The 17,253-nt window shown below is 39.0% G+C and overlaps 2 protein-coding genes across 5 annotated transcripts in view; both read right to left on the bottom strand.

The window, feature by feature from the left end:
* Positions 1 to 1,372, bottom strand: part of LOC119897858 (MDM2 binding protein) — a 35,070-nt gene extending 33,698 nt beyond the window's left edge. Inside the window, exons 1-3 of one of the 2 annotated variants that reach the window (XM_038711871.1) lie at positions 1,209 to 1,372; positions 610 to 693; positions 452 to 525 (exon numbers count right to left, since the gene is read on the bottom strand). In XM_038711871.1, the coding sequence (XP_038567799.1) occupies positions 452 to 525; positions 610 to 693; positions 1,209 to 1,275 (225 nt within the window). In that variant the 5' untranslated portion in view covers positions 1,276 to 1,372. The remainder of the gene's footprint in view (positions 1 to 451; positions 526 to 609; positions 694 to 1,208) is intronic. The other variant, XM_038711872.1, reaches the window with a different exon arrangement.
* Positions 1,373 to 2,501: 1,129 nt separating this feature from the next.
* Positions 2,502 to 15,405, bottom strand: LOC119897857 (zinc finger protein ZFAT-like). 3 transcript variants are annotated; one of them, XM_038711868.1, is made up of 24 exons: positions 15,220 to 15,405; positions 13,898 to 14,056; positions 13,324 to 13,491; positions 12,836 to 12,964; positions 12,509 to 12,622; positions 12,047 to 12,169; positions 11,861 to 11,934; positions 11,357 to 11,439; positions 11,042 to 11,137; positions 10,544 to 10,692; positions 10,089 to 10,180; positions 9,642 to 9,790; positions 8,668 to 9,538; positions 7,822 to 7,948; positions 7,433 to 7,665; positions 7,167 to 7,248; positions 6,628 to 6,750; positions 5,313 to 5,486; positions 5,048 to 5,136; positions 4,435 to 4,573; positions 4,031 to 4,137; positions 3,338 to 3,425; positions 3,104 to 3,201; positions 2,502 to 3,026 (listed from the first exon to the last, which is right to left on the bottom strand). In XM_038711868.1, exons 1-24 carry the CDS (start codon positions 15,236 to 15,238, stop codon positions 2,826 to 2,828), a joined length of 3,687 nt encoding a protein of 1,228 aa, XP_038567796.1. In that variant the 5' UTR covers positions 15,239 to 15,405; the 3' UTR covers positions 2,502 to 2,825. The 3 variants fall into 3 exon arrangements, with proteins under 3 accessions (XP_038567796.1, XP_038567798.1, XP_038567797.1); XM_038711870.1 differs by having other exon boundaries at positions 2,502 to 3,020; XM_038711869.1 differs by having other exon boundaries at positions 11,357 to 11,436.
* Between the last annotated feature and the right edge of the window lie 1,848 nt (positions 15,406 to 17,253).

Genomic DNA, 17,253 nt, shown 5'->3' with positions numbered 1-17,253 from the left:
CACCATCTTTTCCACAAATTCAGGTAGCCAGCATACAAGTGGAAAAAACCTTTTATTCACAAACTGCACAACGATACCACCAAGTGGAAATCAAAACACAGATGTGATGGGGTACAGTAGGTTGATGGCATCTGGCAAAGCTGCTGTGAAGTGTGTTTTGTAATTTTGCTGACAGAGGCATTATACTACAACCCAGGAGGATCCACTTCAGCCTCATAAAATACGGTTGGTTTAAATTTTTTGTATTTGTATAACACTCAGCTTTTCATGACAGGAGTTCTCCAATATAATTTCTAATTTATGGATACCTACTTATTTATGGGCAAAGACATGTCTTACATCACAAATAGGAAAAGGCAGTGCACTGTATAGGTAATTGTGTATAGATCCTTGCAATGTAAACCATGTCTATGGCAAAAAAAAACAGTCTTGCATCTTCCAAATGTCTCACCTGCATTACGCCTTGGCATGCCTGAACAGCAAAGTACCACCTCTGAACTGAAGGGCTACCACTGAGAGAACAAGCTGGGAAAACATGCAGAGGAAAGAGGTAAGCTGTGAAATAACAATGTGTGAGAAAGATGCCCACAGTGGCCCAAATGACTGTACCTGGAAACACAGAGATCCCTCTCACTGATTCCTGAGTTGATATGTCCACAAGTCTGTCATATATCTGCTTTACTGGCTCCAGACCTGTGAACAGTGACAACTGAGCAGTCAGGTTTCATCACAACCAGACTAACGTTACTTTTTTTTTTAAGATTAAAAACTATAACGTTAAATAGCAACTCCATGTTTTAGCCTAACATGCATTTAGATATTGAAAATTTCAATAAAAACACTGTATGCTGCTAATATTTTATATATTGAAAGTCCTGACAGTTACCAGCTGTTAACACTTGAAGTTAACTTAACTTACAAATCACATTAGCTAGAGTGGTTTTGACTGGGTATTAGTACACTGAAATGTTTACAAGCCAAATGTATGTGGCACATCTCTCTTGTTAAACTAGGAAATATTAACACGGTAACGTAACCTAGTTAGATATTATCTGCTTCAAAAGACAAATCTTACAGTAGTATAGCATTAACCTAACTGTTACAGTATGAGTGGATGTCGACACCGTGATTGTATCCAGACACTGAAGAGGAAACGTTAACGTTAAACTTGAGAAACTTAACTTAAAACGCGGTGAATTAAAACTTACATTCAGTCACCTCCGCCAGGTCGTCATCAGTATCACAAAGGGATATAACCAAGACGTACCGGTCCATGTCGTGTTAACATTAGTAAACTCACGGTTAATGTTTGCTTTGAACAACAACAATCATTTCGCGCACAATCTCAAATTTCCCACCGGTTCTTCTTCTTCTTCTTCTTCTCCTGTAACCAGCCCAACGTGTCCAACTCTACAGTCTATGGTCCAACTACAAGGCGCGCCACCGCCCCCTACTGGACTTATGGTGCGTTCTCGGAACTGGGAAATTTCCGTCCTCCACCTAGAAAATGGTTTTCCATGGTTTTCGTTCACTTTCGGCGTAAACACCACCATGCACCTGGAACACTTTGATGTCGAAAGTTTCAACTGGGAAATATCCCAGTCCCGAACGGTCTCGAACGCGGCAATAGACTGAACTACCAGATAGACCTGGTACAGCGACTCAGAAATCCAAACGGTCCGACAGTGTTAAAAACATTAAAATCGTTGCTACTGCATCAGCATATGTCCTACTTTCAAGTGCGGATGTATCATGTACAAGTGTCACATACAATAAAAACGTCTTTTTTAGAAATTAAGTTGCTGGGGGTGGGCAGCGGCCCGGGTTCTAGCCAAACTGTGGCCCTTTGCTGCATGTCATCCTCTCTCTCTTCCACATGTTCTGTCTATCAACTGTCCTGTCACGAATAAAAGCGAGAAAGACCCCAAAATATCTTTTTTAGAAAAAGAAATAAAGTCGCTGAGGGTCTGAAAAAGGTAAGCAGTGGACCAAACCCACTATGAGGCATATGGTTGAGGACTACCGTACTAAATACATTGACTATAGACACTGATGGTGGTAGTATTTAATTATTTTGATCAAAATTACTGCTAGTTTTGTTGCCTAAACCCAACCAAGTCAGAATCAGAAATACTTTTTGATCTCCAAGGGGAAATTCTTTGTTACAAATTGCTCACTTGCAAATCAAGGTTTAAGGAATAAAAATAATAGAAAGTAGGTAAGTAAAAAATATAATAAAATATACAAATATTAAAATATACATATAAATATAAAGTTTTCAGATATGTACAGTATTATACAGTGTTAACAGAAATGTAATGATAAATAGTAGTAATGAATTAGACTCAATTATTTAAACTTTATATATATTGTTGCACATGTCAAAATTGGGTTATAATTTGAAAACTGTACCAAACAAAAAATGTTTGACAGCAAAAGTGTTTAACTCTCATGACAAAACATTCTGAGCAACAACTGAACTAAAATTAACAACTTGGAGATTTGAATGACGTCCTTACAGTGCATCAAGCAGTGCAGGACAAGGATTTTATTTAAATATACTTTGTAAATACAACATTCAATTCATTCAATGTTAAATGATCACACAACTCAGTACTGCACTTGTTTGCAATTGTTTTCATAATTACCAAGTGAGTGAAAAATTCTTAACAATGTAATTTTTTCATGATGACAGGGAAACATTCACTAAATCCTGATTGTATTGCTTATTGGTACATTTTATGTTACTTCATACTGAGCTACTGATACTCACTTATCCCGTCACACTCATGGCTCAACAGTCTTATGTTGCAACACTAGCATTGCTAGTTGATTTCTACAGTGTGTTCCTGGACATAGACGATGTAGTGGTGGGTGTTTTCTCCCTGAGTGAGGACTGTCAGAGCCTCCAGGCCGTGTGCCTCCTCCACCACCATCACCTGGTTGCCAGTTAGACCCCCCTCTGCGTTCAACACCATCAGCTGGTTGCTGCAGTTACCAAATTCCTGCTCATCGGCCACCTGCAACTTCAGCCACAACTCCACGTCAACATTTTGCCTCAACCACTCATGATTTCCTGAGTGAGTGATGTGTTGTGGTTTACCTGTTGTACAACGGTAACAGTGCCTGGAGCCATGGCGACCATGGAGGTGACAGCGTCGTGAGTCTCTGAACTCAACTCAGTGATCTGCTGGATATTAACTGAAAACAAAAGACATATATATTGTGATGTGGCACGTACCACATATACTAAGGCACATTAATAACAAACATTAATAGAAATAGCCACATTTGGTTTGTCTGAGTCAGACATCTACTGTATGTCTAGCACTGTTACCGTTGTCTTGCAGGGCTGCTACTGGTGCTTCTGTCAGCTGCTCTTCATCCTCCACAGGCACATACTGGGCCTCTACTGTCTCCCCCACCTGGAAACGTATACATATGAGAGAGTGTTCTCTCCTGAAAACACTGGCTTTGAAAAATAAAAACAATTGAAACTTATATTATATGCTGGTCGAGCTTCCAGTGTCCAGTGGTATTTCAGCAACAGTTTTTAAGTTTCTAATTCAGAAATATAATTTTCAATGGCAAGAGACTGAGACAGAAACAAGACTAGTGCCTACTACTGCCATGCTAGCAGCTCTGTGTGGCTGTACTTGAGCATAATGCTAAAATGCTTACAATGATAAAGTACAGCTGAGGCTAAAAAGAAATCAATAGTTTAGCAAATAGTTGGTCATAAAATAAAGTATTGGACAAAATTACACTTTGTAATGCATACACTGTTTGATGTTGCAAGAGGTTAAAGTCATGGAGTCACCAACATGATTACAATTATGCCCTGAGGACCTTTGCAAAATTTAACAGGAGTCCTTCCAATAGTTGTCAAGATACATCAGTCAGACCAAAGTGGTGGACAGACAAACATACCGACATTGCCATCCCTAGAGCCATGTTGCTAGGACAGCTAAAACAATAACCCAGCACCTTTATTCACTGTATCTGGCCTGCGTATGTGTGTACTGTTTACCTCCCAGGTGCCTTCGACCACTTTCAGGCTGTGTTTGCTCTTCAGGTGGCGGTTCAGCTCCCACTTGGTGCCATAAACAAATTCACATTCAGGGCACTTCATACCACCTAAACGCAGGCACACACAAAAGCTATGTTAGGTTATGCTGAACACATGTTGGGCAATCCCATATGTTGCTCAACAACATCAGCAACTATACAATACTTTTACAATAGACACTGAATGTATCAGTTCATACTGCTATTACAGACTGTCAAGTTCTGTCCCACTACAAGCTAGAGTTTTCACCATAATGTCAACCTTCAAAAATCTTTACACAGCACAAATCACCTACTGTAGTAAAATATTACTTGAAAGAACATGAAAAATCTAGACATAACAGCATAAGAACACAGAGATGAGACCTTGCTGTTTCAGAGCATCAGGGTTTGGCAGTCCAGGTCCAGCATTCTGATATTTCTGATCCGGGTGTTTCATGTTGTAGTGTCGTTTCAGGGGACCAGCAATGTTACAGGAGTAGTGGCAGTGAGCGCAGCGAAAAGGCTACACAGATAGACACAAACATACACAAGTTAATGTAAATGAAATATCTGAGAGACAAGACTGCATTTGAAATATGAATTGAGTTTTTCTAAACAACTTGTCAATCACTTTATCAAAACAGTGACTGATCATGGGTGGAGCTTTGCTTAGCTTTGCTTTATGACCTGTTTGTTTTGTTGTTTAATTTTAGTCAAGAAAGTAGCAGTACAATAGCTGGGGAGTGTGAGTTAAAGCTACAGTCTCATTTCTGATATCCTGAACAATGCCCACGACAAGTCAGACTAAATTATGCATTGGTAAAATGTAAAAATAAATAAAATACTTTTTTCCCATACAAATGAAAAGAAAGAGCTCTTTAGACAATTTCTTCCGATTGATATTTTACCATTCACACATACATACAGTATAAGGGTGTTTCTTTGTACATAGTAAGCTGTAAGCTGTGTGTGCCTCTTCTCGAGTGCGTATTCTGACCTTAAACTCAGCGTGTTGTTCCATGTGTCTGAGCAAAGAAGGTTTAGAGACCGAGGTGAAGTCGCACTCCAAACATTGAAACCGTTTCCCTGAACAAACACAAATTAATTACTCTTGAATATCTGATTATCTGATAGTCTAGCAGAATACTTGTGTCATGCATAAGAAAATTATAAAATGGGCAATAATAAATAAACGGAAAATTAGCTATGACAACAATGGCAGCACAAAAAACATTGTCAGTGACAGAGAAGAGTGTACACACCTTCATCTGTGTGGCTCAGTCTGTGGCTTTTCAGCGTGACTTTGGATTTGAACTTTTTACCACACAGATCACACAGATGATGCCTCTCTGTGTTGTGTCGGTTCATATGAGTCTTTAAGTTACTCCTGCTGCGGCCTGCATAGTCACACACACTGCAGACGTATGGCTTCAAACCTGCACGCATGGACACGCGTAAAAACACACACTTAAAAACCAGCAACAAAATGCTGAAAAAAAAGACTTGCTTTGGAATAAAGGGATATAAAAGTGTGAAGAAACAATATGGTATTTGGTGAGGTGTTGGATTACAGTGGTTTGGCGAATGGCTCATTTGTCAGCTTATTAACATGCACTATGTTGATTGAAAATACTTGAGGTATCATTGCTCAAAATAATAAAAATAATAATAATAAAAAATTGTCTGTAGTTTGATAAAATAATATAATGTTTTTGTGTCTGAATGTTTTTAGTCACCTTGTGACTACACTGGCTTTTTAGTTGTATGGGTGCAGCCAGCAGTGAACTAGACTGATAATCTTAAGTGACAAGGATAAAGCCAGATAAACCTGACGACAAACACAATGAGCATATGCATTGCAGGGAGTTTTGGTAAGCTGGCTGTGTTTGCTGAGACCTTCATCAACACCTGTGCTGGATTTATGTCTGCCAGCTACCTCAGCCTCAGGACAGATGTAACTTCAAGGTAAACAGCTCATCAAGGTAAACAAGTGTTGATGCAGGGGCCGAGGGGAAGAGGAGTAGGACTAACAATTCACTTCCTCAAGACAAGACATTGTATATTATAGCTAAAGTGGACATGCTTTATGTATTAAATAACTAAAGCTCAACAACCATGTATTCATCAGCCGTGTATAGCCGTGATTTTAGCAGTCTACTATTATTATTATTTCTCACTAGAAACAGCATGAAAGTTACACATGTTTTGCAAAGACGAAGGGATTGTTGCAAGAGAAAATCATTCCTTAAAACAGCATGTCTCATATTATGTAATTTCTGCCAATCTTCATTGCCAGATTCTAGAATTTTTCATCTTTGAAATAATGCCAGCAGCAAAAGTGGACGACTTTGTTTGTTTGTGTAACTCGACCAACAGGCACATTTCCTTCAACAACAGCTGCAGTATGTTTTCAGTCTAGTTCATCCTCCTGAAGGGCAGCCAGGAGTAAGAGAGACAGATGGAAGCTCAGATCACCAGTAACCAAGCAATGAAATACTGTGCATGAACGCTGATGTTTCACCAGACTCTCGCTGTATGTATGTGTGTGTCTGTGTTAAAAGTATAGCAAAAGCACACCTTGGTGCGCCCAGATGTGCCGCTGAAAGTCACTGCTGTTCTTCAAGAAGTAGGAGTCACAGTAGGGGCACTTCTCTGCGCGCTGCACCATCAGTCCTTTACCTTGGTGTAAAGGTGGTGTGTCTGCCCAACACAAACCCACAAACACAAAAAATGACATCGCAACCTTGGAAATGTTCTTGAACTTTAACTGTGTGACTAGCTATTTATTCCATTCAGGTGTGATAAGGTAACTCTGGTTCAAAGCAGCAAGAATGCATTTATTATCTTAATTTACCTTAGTCCACGCTTCCCCATAATATACAACATTGCCTTCTACAGAGTATCATCACAATGAGACACACAAGTCATAAATAGGGGATGTCATACTATAAAATTAGCATAAACATTCTAACTACAGCATAAGAAAAAACTTTCAGCCTAGGGGTCAAATTTGTCACACAGGGGAAATGTTAATACTTACACTAAGTCCTAGGTGGGGTTTGAATTTGTTTTTTAATGTATGTGTGTTGTAATCTATATGTGTGTGTGTTCTTTACCAGGGTGAGCTGTTTTGATGTGGTGTTTTAGTCTGTGCTCTGGACAGATGTGCTGGCAGACAGGACAAGTCACACTCTTCCCCTGTAAACAACCACAAGACAAAGGCATAACATATAGATCAAACACATATAAAGTTTTATTGAGGTACACGAGACAAAAACATATATTGACATTTAATCAAAGTATTCTCCCAGGTCAAGGTCAAAGGAATATTTGTCCTCTGAGGTGGTCGAGGAGGGAGTACGTACTCAAACTGACTGGTTACCTGTTCCTGGTGCGTCCTCAAATGGGCTTGAAGCTTGTATTTGTCAGGTGTGGTGTATTTGCAGCCGGCTTCTGAACAAGGCAGCAGCAAGCCGCTGTGTTTCTGGATCTGGTGCCGCTTTAAAGAGCTTTTGGTAATGGACGAGTAGCTACACTTTGAACAGTAATGTGAGTGCTCCTTGGTGTGTGTGCGTACATGGACGTTATAGTGGACTTTGTACCAGAACAGTTTACCTGTGCAGCAGAAAGGGAAAAAAACACGATTTAACACTCAAGCAAGACAGAAGAAACGCTAAGTAATAAATAATAATATGGAAAATGGAAAAATAAATAAATGAAATAACAGGACAAAACACAACCAGCCTACTCAAGTGGGTTTTGTCATCTCACCACAGTATTGACATTCCAGCTCTCCGTAAATTTTCCTGAGCCGCTGGAAAGACTCCATATTAAAACGAGTCTTCTGAAGAGATGAGAACACCTGCTGGAACGCACTCTGGTGGGAAACATCCGACACCTACCAGAAAACAGAGAACTAATCAGATCGCCAGGAGCAAAGCTAAGGAGGAGAAAGTCCACCTCAGGAGATTAAAAGATGATTAGCAGGACTTCCATTAAAGAGGTTTCAACTGCATTGAGCAATATGTGTTATCGTTATTTGTATTTACTAATAATGCCATTAATAAGTTATCATCTTTAGAGTGAAATCATTGCCCTTTCTATATGTACAGAATAACGTTACTTTGGGTGGATAATCAATTAATTAGACATACTGTATCTGTCTGCTGATGCCAAAATAAAAGTCTTGTAATGCAAAAGAACACAGAGGCAACTAATTAGTGGCTTCCACTGAAGAATTTAGTGCTGACATTAAAGGCGCAACAATTATTTGATTAACTGATTATGCCATTAATCTATTAGTCGATTGACAGAAAATTAATCAGCATTTATTTTGATAACTGATTATTCATTCAGTCAGTCAAGTAAAAAACATTTTCTTGTCTGAGCTTCTTAAATGTGAAAATGTGCTGCTTTTCCTTGATAAAACATTATATTAAATTAAATGTTTTTGTTGGTTGGACAAAATAGGTCACTTGATGACATCGGCACGGGCTCTAGAAAATAGCGACGGGCATTTTCTGATGTTTAATAGGCCAAATGATTAATCGAGAAAATAGTTGCAGTCCTACAGTATCAGACACTACTGTCCCTCTCAAGTACCTGGAATTAATTTACCTCTTCTGACTGTGGAGTTTGTCTCTCTTCTCCTGGAGGTGCCGACGGCAAAGATGCAGGTGCATTCTCATCAGCTGGGTGTGTGTTTTCTTGAGTGCTATCCTTCACGAGAGGGGTGTGAATGCTCTCTGATGATAAAGGAGTCTGTGTATTGTCTGCAGGGGTGTGTGAGTCCGCAGTGTTGTCCTGCGACCTTGTCCCAGCTGTTGCCTCATCCCGTCTGTCAGAGGGAGGTGTGGTTGCCACAGAAATCGCTTGTTCTTGCACGCCTCCTAATTCTCCATCTTTCGCCATCTCTCCCTCTCTCACCTGTCCTTTATCTGTACTTTCACCAAGATAATTTGCTTGTCCATCCTCCTTTTCCTGCTCCCTCTCTTTGCTCGCTGCTACTATTAGCTGCTCCCCTTCCCCTACATCATTTCCTCTCCTCTTCATTTCTCTCGTCCTCTCATCTTCGCCCTCCTTATCTATCGTGTGCTCTTCCTTCGTCCCATTCTTTGCATCTTCCCTCTCCTCGTCCCCCCTCATGCCTCCTCCAGGCTGCATCAGATAGTAGCTGTTGTTGATGCAGTCGGTGAAGGCCTGCTGCTGGTCCAGCTCAGGGTGAGACTCTATCAGGTGACTCTTCAGTCTCTGGGAGCTGACAAACTTCCCGTCACACACGCAGCACAAGTACATGAAGAGGTGCTTCCTGATGTGAGCAGCGAGAGCGGCCAGCTTGGTTGCTGCATGGTCACAGAGGAGGCAAGCGAAGGGACGCTGGGGCCCATGGACCAACAGGTGGCGCTCCCGCTCGAGCTGGTTCTTAAAGCGGCGGTTACAGGTGGGGCAGTGGTAGAGGAGCTGTCTGAGGCCCTGACGAGTCTTTAACCTAGAAAACATAAACAGATTTGAAGGGCAGATGTGTCGGGTGGTTGTCAGGGATAAACACCTAGATGGCAAGGTAACATAATTGGACGCTATGTAGTTCAAACCTGAGTTGCTGGTAACTCTGCTGGACAGCAGTGTCCTTCAAGTTATGCCGTTTCTCCATGTGTTTCAGCAAATTCTTTACATCTGAGTATTTCTTCTCACAAAAGCTGCAGTGCTGCTTCACCTTCAGATGAACTCGCTCTGTGTGGACCTGCATTACCAGGAACACAGAAAAACCCGGAAAATGTATCTGGATGTGGAAACCAGCATCAGAATCAAACATCAAAAGTGAACAACAAACAAAAATACGTCTACATCCAAAAACACAAAATCACATTCATAAAATCACATGTATTCTGTATTGAAGATAAGTGGTAACACAAATTAAAAAAACAACCTAACCCTGATAAAGGGAGTCCACATTGTATATTGGAGCTTGCATGTTAATAGTAATTATACCAAGGATATAACAGTATTGCTAATAACATCAATAAGAGTAAACCCAACACCTTGAGGTGCCCTGGGCTGAGGCAGTTGAAAGGACAGTGCTGGCAGCTGAACTTCTCTCCTGTGTGCTTCCTCAGGTGAACATTCAGGTTGGCTTTGAAGGAAAAACCAAGTAAGTAGGTCAGTAAATATGCAGCTTTTACAGGAATTACAAATCTGCCTGCTATCTTTTTATATGTTTCCAGTAATTTCATGTTTGTAACTATTGATATTTCCACATTTCCTACTAGGAAGCATTAAAGACTTGCAAGACTATCCAGTCTTACTGATTATAGTAGTCATTAGCAGGAATTGCAAAGGTACTTGATTATATATTTGAAGGAGAAGTGAAGACATAGTAATGTCTCTACAGCCCCCTACAACAATTTGATTCTGTCTCACTGTCTAAGAATCTAGCGGAAGCTTCTGTGTGGACTTGAAGACAGTTTCTCCTGTGTGCCGCTAAGCCTTGATTTACCTTTGATGGCTGATGCGTAGTCACAGTGGGGACACTGGAACGGTTTCTCCTGTGTGTGTGTCCTGAGGTGGGCAATCAGCGAGTGTCTGAATTTAAAGATCTTATTACAGAACTCGCAGGCAAAGATCTTCAACTGGCTCTGAAGTAAACTGGGAGACAGAGAGTGACAATATTACATTACACCAGTTGACCAATGTCATTGTAGCTGCTATTGTTGCAGTGGAGATTCTTGTTGATCTTGCTAATAAAAATACATGAACTTCTTCAACTGGCTCTAGGCTGCACAGAAATCAACAACACCAATAAGCAATTCAACTAAAGAACTTTTAACACCTCAAAAAATAGGAAAAGCAGCGGGACATTCTTAGCGGCACATAGTTTATTTTATTTTATTTAATTACAGTAGTGTGTGGCTTGTAGTTTACACATGAGCATTCAGCCAAATCATCTATAAAATAGAGCCAATTTTTTACATTTAGTGAAATATTCATACAGTACTTGATAGCATCTTGCTTGATAGAATATTCCTGGAAGCCTCTGCTTGCTGCTGCTGTTGTTGTTGTTGTTGTTGATGTTGTGGAGGCCGGGTCCGAACTAGGAATAGAAAACAAAGGGATCAGACTGCTGACAGCAGAAACTTAAAAAAGGGCTTTACAAAGAAATGTATGCATACATGTTGTTAAATCAACTCTCACTGTGAGATTTTCTATATGAAGCTCACTGACCATTAGTTACCATGACCATCAGTTATTTTTTTACATTCAAAGAATTATAGCAGAGATGTGTTGATATGTGATATATTGATTATATTACCTTGGCTCCTGGTCGGTTTTAGGGTTACCTTCGCTGGCTTCACTTACAAGGTCTTGTGATTGACTCTGCAAGACTGCAGACTGCTGACAGCCCAGAGAAATTGAATAAATAAACCCATATTGTATTGGAATTCACAGATCAATTCAAATCAAATAATGTTTTTTTTAAAAGACAAGAAAACACACACTGCAACATTTTATCACAGAATTATCATATTTGAAATGCAGTTGAAACCCTAAAATGCTAAACCAATGCATATTTTAAAAAGTAAATCTTTTTTGCATCTGATCCAACATCCTTGTGTAATTAATACAGCGGTCACCAGCAAAAGACTGTCGGAAGTATTTATAGAGATTATGTTTTTGGTATAAAATACTGTAGTGGCTATATGAACTGCTCACAAAAATGTGCACTATCCTGAGTAACTGGGACACTGGTCTCTAAAAAGAGATGTAGTTGTGATTCTAGTTTTTCATTGTTGTCCCTGTGTGTTCCTGTGCTTACCTGAGGTTGAGCCTGGATGGCCGTGGACTCTGTTTCTGCTGAATGGTCCTCTACTGGAACCATTTTAGAAACACCTGTTGAATTAAAGGTAACATCTTATAAATACAGTATGTTTTCATAAACAGACAAGTCAGCTGTTAGCCAGAATGTAAAAACTAGCACAAAAACAAAGTCTTTACAACTAACCTGGAAAGGTTTCATCTTCTGTCAGAACAACACTGATGACTGACTTTTTGTTTCCTGTTGCTTGGCCTCCTTCTTTGGAGATGCGGCTTCGGTTAGTTCTCAGGTGTCTTAAGCTGCCAACATCTTCACGCAGAGAACAAGAAACGGTCAGACTGCTAGAATCATAAAACCAAACCTGAACCCCACTCTTATGAGGCAGAGTAAAACTGAGAATTTATGCAGGTAAAATACCTGTAGATATATTTTAAATAGTTCCAACAGAATAGTTAGGGCACACCACTAACACATTAGCTGACTCACTCTCAGTAGAATTTCTTTACTGTTTTTATATAATATACAGTCCAATTCACCCCAAACTTTGCTTTCACAGATCACATTCAGGAGCGATTTTCAAAGCTGCAATCAGGTGTCTCTCCTGGTAAGATTTAATTTGAAGAAACCACGCCCTGATCTTAAACTTACCCTTTTCTCTCACGGGTCCCGGTCTTGCCGAGTTTTGTTGCATCTTGTTTGGATTTGCTGCCGCAGGATCCAAACTCCCATAACCTTCAACTCCTGTTCCACCACAGATGCTCCCTGAAAATGAGTCTATTAATAAGAATCCCTTGAATTGCCATGTACAATAAATATATGTCAATGATATTCTTCCACTTTCCCACCAACATCTGGTAGTTAACACAGGCGTATGGATAATTCCCAGGCTCGCTCAAGCCGCCCAAACTTCTGTTCTTTGTATACCTCTTTGGCGCATATTAATGTTTCCTTTTGCAGGTTCATTTCACTCCTCACCATTCTGCTCTTCGTCCTCCTCCTCTTCCTCTTCTCTCAGGCAGATGTGTTTGAGGATCTGTCGTCTGTTGCGGAACGAGCGATGACAGTTCCTACATTCCAGCCCCAGTTTCTCGTCGTGGCTTTCGCCTAGCAGAAGAAAACCAAAAAAGAGCCAGTTTACAGAAATCACTAACAAAAACAAATGTAGTTGACTTAAATGTCTACATCACAATTTAGTGACTGTTAAGAAAAGTTAGTTACCAACCAGGCAAAAGCCATTTTCCAAAACTGTGTGAGGAATCTCATTGATGTCAAGTGGACTGTGGACAGGTAATACTTAGCAGTACTCAAAATGTTTGTAGGGTTTATTGAGTTTTTATATGTGAACTTTAAATTTGTTTATAAACTCTAAAACAGGCATCTTCTCTCATGCAAAAGGGACTTATAATGTCTTATGAATGAAAAAGAAAGAATTATGGGACACACATAATTGGCCACAGTACTACCTTCTATTATGCTACATTGTCTGTCTCCCTTCTCCTTATTTCCTTCTTCTTCTCTTTGAACATTATCCTCTGGAGAATGGGTGGAGTCATCCTTGCCCTGTGTCAAATCCGTGCATATCTTCTTCTTAGAGCCTTTCGGTCGTCCTCGTTTTCGCTTCAATGGGCTCTCTGTGGGCCAACAAGACAGCAGAACAGATAAGAAGACAACATTGTGTTTTTTTACCGTTTTATTTTTATTAACAAAAGACAAAATTGAATAATAAGCTTATCCCACAAACAATTATTTTCTGTGCAGCTAAAGACTGGTATACTGTAGCTTTCATCTCCATCATTATACCTCAAATACAATGAAAAACAGAAAAGCTCTTTAATTATCTGGTAAATAACCTTGTACAATGAATTTGATAGGGGTTTGAGTCCAATACAGTACTATATTAACGTTTATGGACTGAGAATCAGGTCTAGTTCATCTCTGAATAAATGAATGAAGTTATAATGATCATGAAATAGAATAGTTGGTTTTTTTTTACACGATCCTGTGATTGTAATACTGGCAATGACATGCTAATCTGACCTGCCGGCGTCTCCTCAGGCTCTCCTACAAGGGGCTGCAGTGCAATGATGATTTCATCGGGAGGCACCTGCTGGGGGTGCAGCTGGGAGCAATGGGCCAGCAGCTTAGAGCGACTTGGAGAGAAGAGGTTGCACAGCCGACACATAAACACAGAACCAGCTGGAGAAACAGGGAGGAGAAAGGTGAAAGATCAAGAGGCAGAGAGAGGTAAACAAAGAGATTCAATGGAGCAACTTTTGGCATGACAGAAATGTTTTAATCTAAAGTGCCAAACAGACAAATGAATGAAAACTCTTTACTTAGACCATTTTGTATTATGTCATCTTTAGTGTGTTTGTTTGAGTAGATGTAAATGTTGAAATTGGTGACATTTATTCCTTTTTCTTCTTTTTAATTTCTATATAATACATACAACTTGAGTTAGGTGTCAAAGGAAGGAAGGAAGTTGTGTGCCACATGTTGTTGCTTATATCAGAATCAGAATGAGCTTTATTTGCCAGGTATGAGTACACATGAGGAATTTGACTCAGGACTGTACATTGCTCATGATGTGCTTACTCATGCAATAATAAAATCAGACACAGTCTACAGTACTATATTAAATGCTGTTCAGTGATGATAGCATGTTTTTGCTGCAGAAGTTGATAATAAAAAGATTATTTGAATTCCTTCTGTGTTAACCAGTCATTTGGTTTCTATTGTTTCGCAATCCACCTTTAAAAGAACAGGCTGTTTGGACTCATCAAATAATAGTATTATTCACCATCAAATCCAGTTCTTTTTCTAGTTAGATATTGAATATGAACATTTTATAGGTTTTATGTATTTCACTTATATGGATTATAATTAATAACATATTGCAATTCAGTTCATCTAGTTATATTGAATTTGTCAGATTTTTTTGTGTGAAATTGGCCACCATCATAAAGAACCTATGAAAATATGAGCTAGAGTTAATTTTGAGTGTTTGTCGATGTATTTCCGTTTTAAGGCCGATAATCTGTCTTTCTCTACAAAATCTGGTGCTGTCTCAACACTTTCATTAGAATCTATCAGTCAGAGCCACATCATCATTGAACTTGACGGCTGACGTTACTTTGTGCATTCAGTGGCAAATACGTCAAACTCCATGTAGACTCCTTGCACCTATCTTGCAAAACGAAAAGTCTGTAAATAATGTCTACAGCATGAATAAAAAAATTAAAGAACAATCAGTGCAGACACACGTTTTAAAGACAACACGTTAGTTTATTTTGATTTGGCCCAAACTAACATGAAGACCCGACAAACATATTCGAGTTGAAGCTAGCCAAAATCTTTACCTGCTTTTTGTGCGTCCATGTCTCCAGCGTCTAAACAACAAAAGAACACTAATTTACCGAGAAAGCTGAGGCATCACACGACTAAATACAATCCCTAAATTTGGATTTAGAGCCTAATTTCACATTAAGTACGTAGAAATTTCTGTCGAATCTGCCACACAAGTCCTTTCAACCAGCGGAAGCAGAGAGGACCCAGTGACACAGTAGCCGACAGAGCAGCGCCCTCTGTGGCTGGAGGACTGTACTGCGGCTGAGAGGGGAACTGCAACCATCTCAAGTTCAGTTTTCCTCAAAGAAACAAATTTTGGCCAAGGATTTCTTTACTAACATCTCAAATTTGTTTTTCCTTGTGGCAACAGGCATCAGCACTGTTGTCATAGACATTTGGAACAAGGTGTCGGAGAAGATTTGTGTCTCATAATCTCTAGTTATCAGGTTACACTGTGTGAATTACAGTAATCAGATTACTCTCTAGTTATCAGGTTAATCTGTGTGAACCACAGTAATCAGATTACTCGCTAGTTATCAGGTTACACTGTGTGAACTACAGTAATCAGATTACTCTCTAGTTATCCGGTTATCTCAGTGTGAAATACAGTAATCAGATTACTCTCTAGTTATCAGGTTACTCTGTATGAAACACGGTAATCATATTACTCTCTAGTTATCAGGTTACTCTGTGTGAACTACAGTAATCAGATTACTCTCTAGTTATCCGGTTATCTCAGTGTGAAATACAGTAATCAGATTACTCTCTAGTTATCAGGTTACTCTGTATGAAACACGGTAATCAGATTACTCTCTAGTTATCAGGTTGCTCTGTGAAACACATAGATCAGATTATAGTTGTCGGATTACTCTCTAGTTATCGGATTACTCTATAATTACTCTGTAAACGTAGTAATCAGATTACCTTCTAGTTATCAGGTTAATCTGTGTGAAACTAGTAATCAGATTACTCTCTAGTTATCGGATTACTATGTGTGAAACACAGTAATCAGATTACTCTATAGTTATCACGTTAGTCTGTGCGAAATACAGAAATGCAATTACTCTCTAGTTATCAGGTTACACTGCGAAACATAGTAATCAGATTACCCTCTAGTTATCGGATTATTATGTGTGAAACACAGTAATCAGATTACTCTATAGTTATCAAGTTAGTGTGTGCGAAATACAGAAATGCGATTACTCTCTAGTTATCAGGTTACACTGCGAAACATAGTAATCAGATTACCCTCTAGTTATCGGATTATTATGTGTGAAACACAGTAATCAGATTACTCTATAGTTATCACGTTAGTCTGTGCGAAATACAGAAATGCGATTACTCTCTAGTTATCAGGTTACACTGCGAAATGTAGTCATGTAGTCAAGTCATCAGATTACTCTCATGGTGTAATATGTGTTTAAATCTAACATGATTTCTTTTTCTGATAGGCCTACCTAACTACAGAAGAGAGATTTTCTGTAAATAAAATGATTACTGACTAAAATTTGTTTGGAACATCATCATATACTGTAGTAAATACTCTGCAAGTAGGCCTACTGCATTGAAAAAGTTAAGTAAAAGTATGTAAGTAGGCTATAACCTTGAAAATTTAGAAATGATTAAAAATACATTAAAATAATCAAATAAAAGCAGCAAATCTTCATGTTTGTGAAGCTAGAACCATGAAATGTTTTTACATGAAAAATGAATAATACCAAAACATTTGCCAATTTAATTTCTGTCAATTAGCCTGACTGATGCAGTTCAGAATCAGAATCAGAATCAGAATCAGTTTTATTGCCAGGTATGTGTGCACATACGAGGAATTTGACTCATAACACAATAATAAAATAAAATCAGACACAAACTACAGAATAGATAACACTAATATACACACTATGAACAAAACAATATAGCCATATTGACAAATAGTGCAGTGATCAGAGTGCAAAGGATGCAAGAGTAAACTATTATTCTCATTATGTACATGTTGAAGGTGGATATGATATACAGGTACATATACACATACATGTACACAGTGT

This window comes from Micropterus salmoides, unplaced genomic scaffold (assembly GCF_014851395.1).
Source record: "Micropterus salmoides isolate LMB-PRFRI ecotype aquatic unplaced genomic scaffold, ASM1485139v1 Ms_hic_scaffold_11, whole genome shotgun sequence".
NCBI lineage: Eukaryota > Metazoa > Chordata > Actinopteri > Centrarchiformes > Centrarchidae > Micropterus > Micropterus salmoides.
This window is presented reverse-complemented; position numbering and strand designations above follow the sequence as displayed.

Bases quoted from the DNA above. Each gene is read 5' to 3' on its own strand.
- LOC119897857 (XM_038711868.1), bottom strand. The intron at 11,935-12,046 runs GTTAGTTGTAAA...TTAATTCAACAG, and splicing joins AGAAGATGAAACCTTTCCAG to GTGTTTCTAAAATGGTTCCA. The intron at 11,138-11,356 runs GTAATATAATCA...TTCTATTCCTAG, and splicing joins AAAACCGACCAGGAGCCAAG to TTCGGACCCGGCCTCCACAA.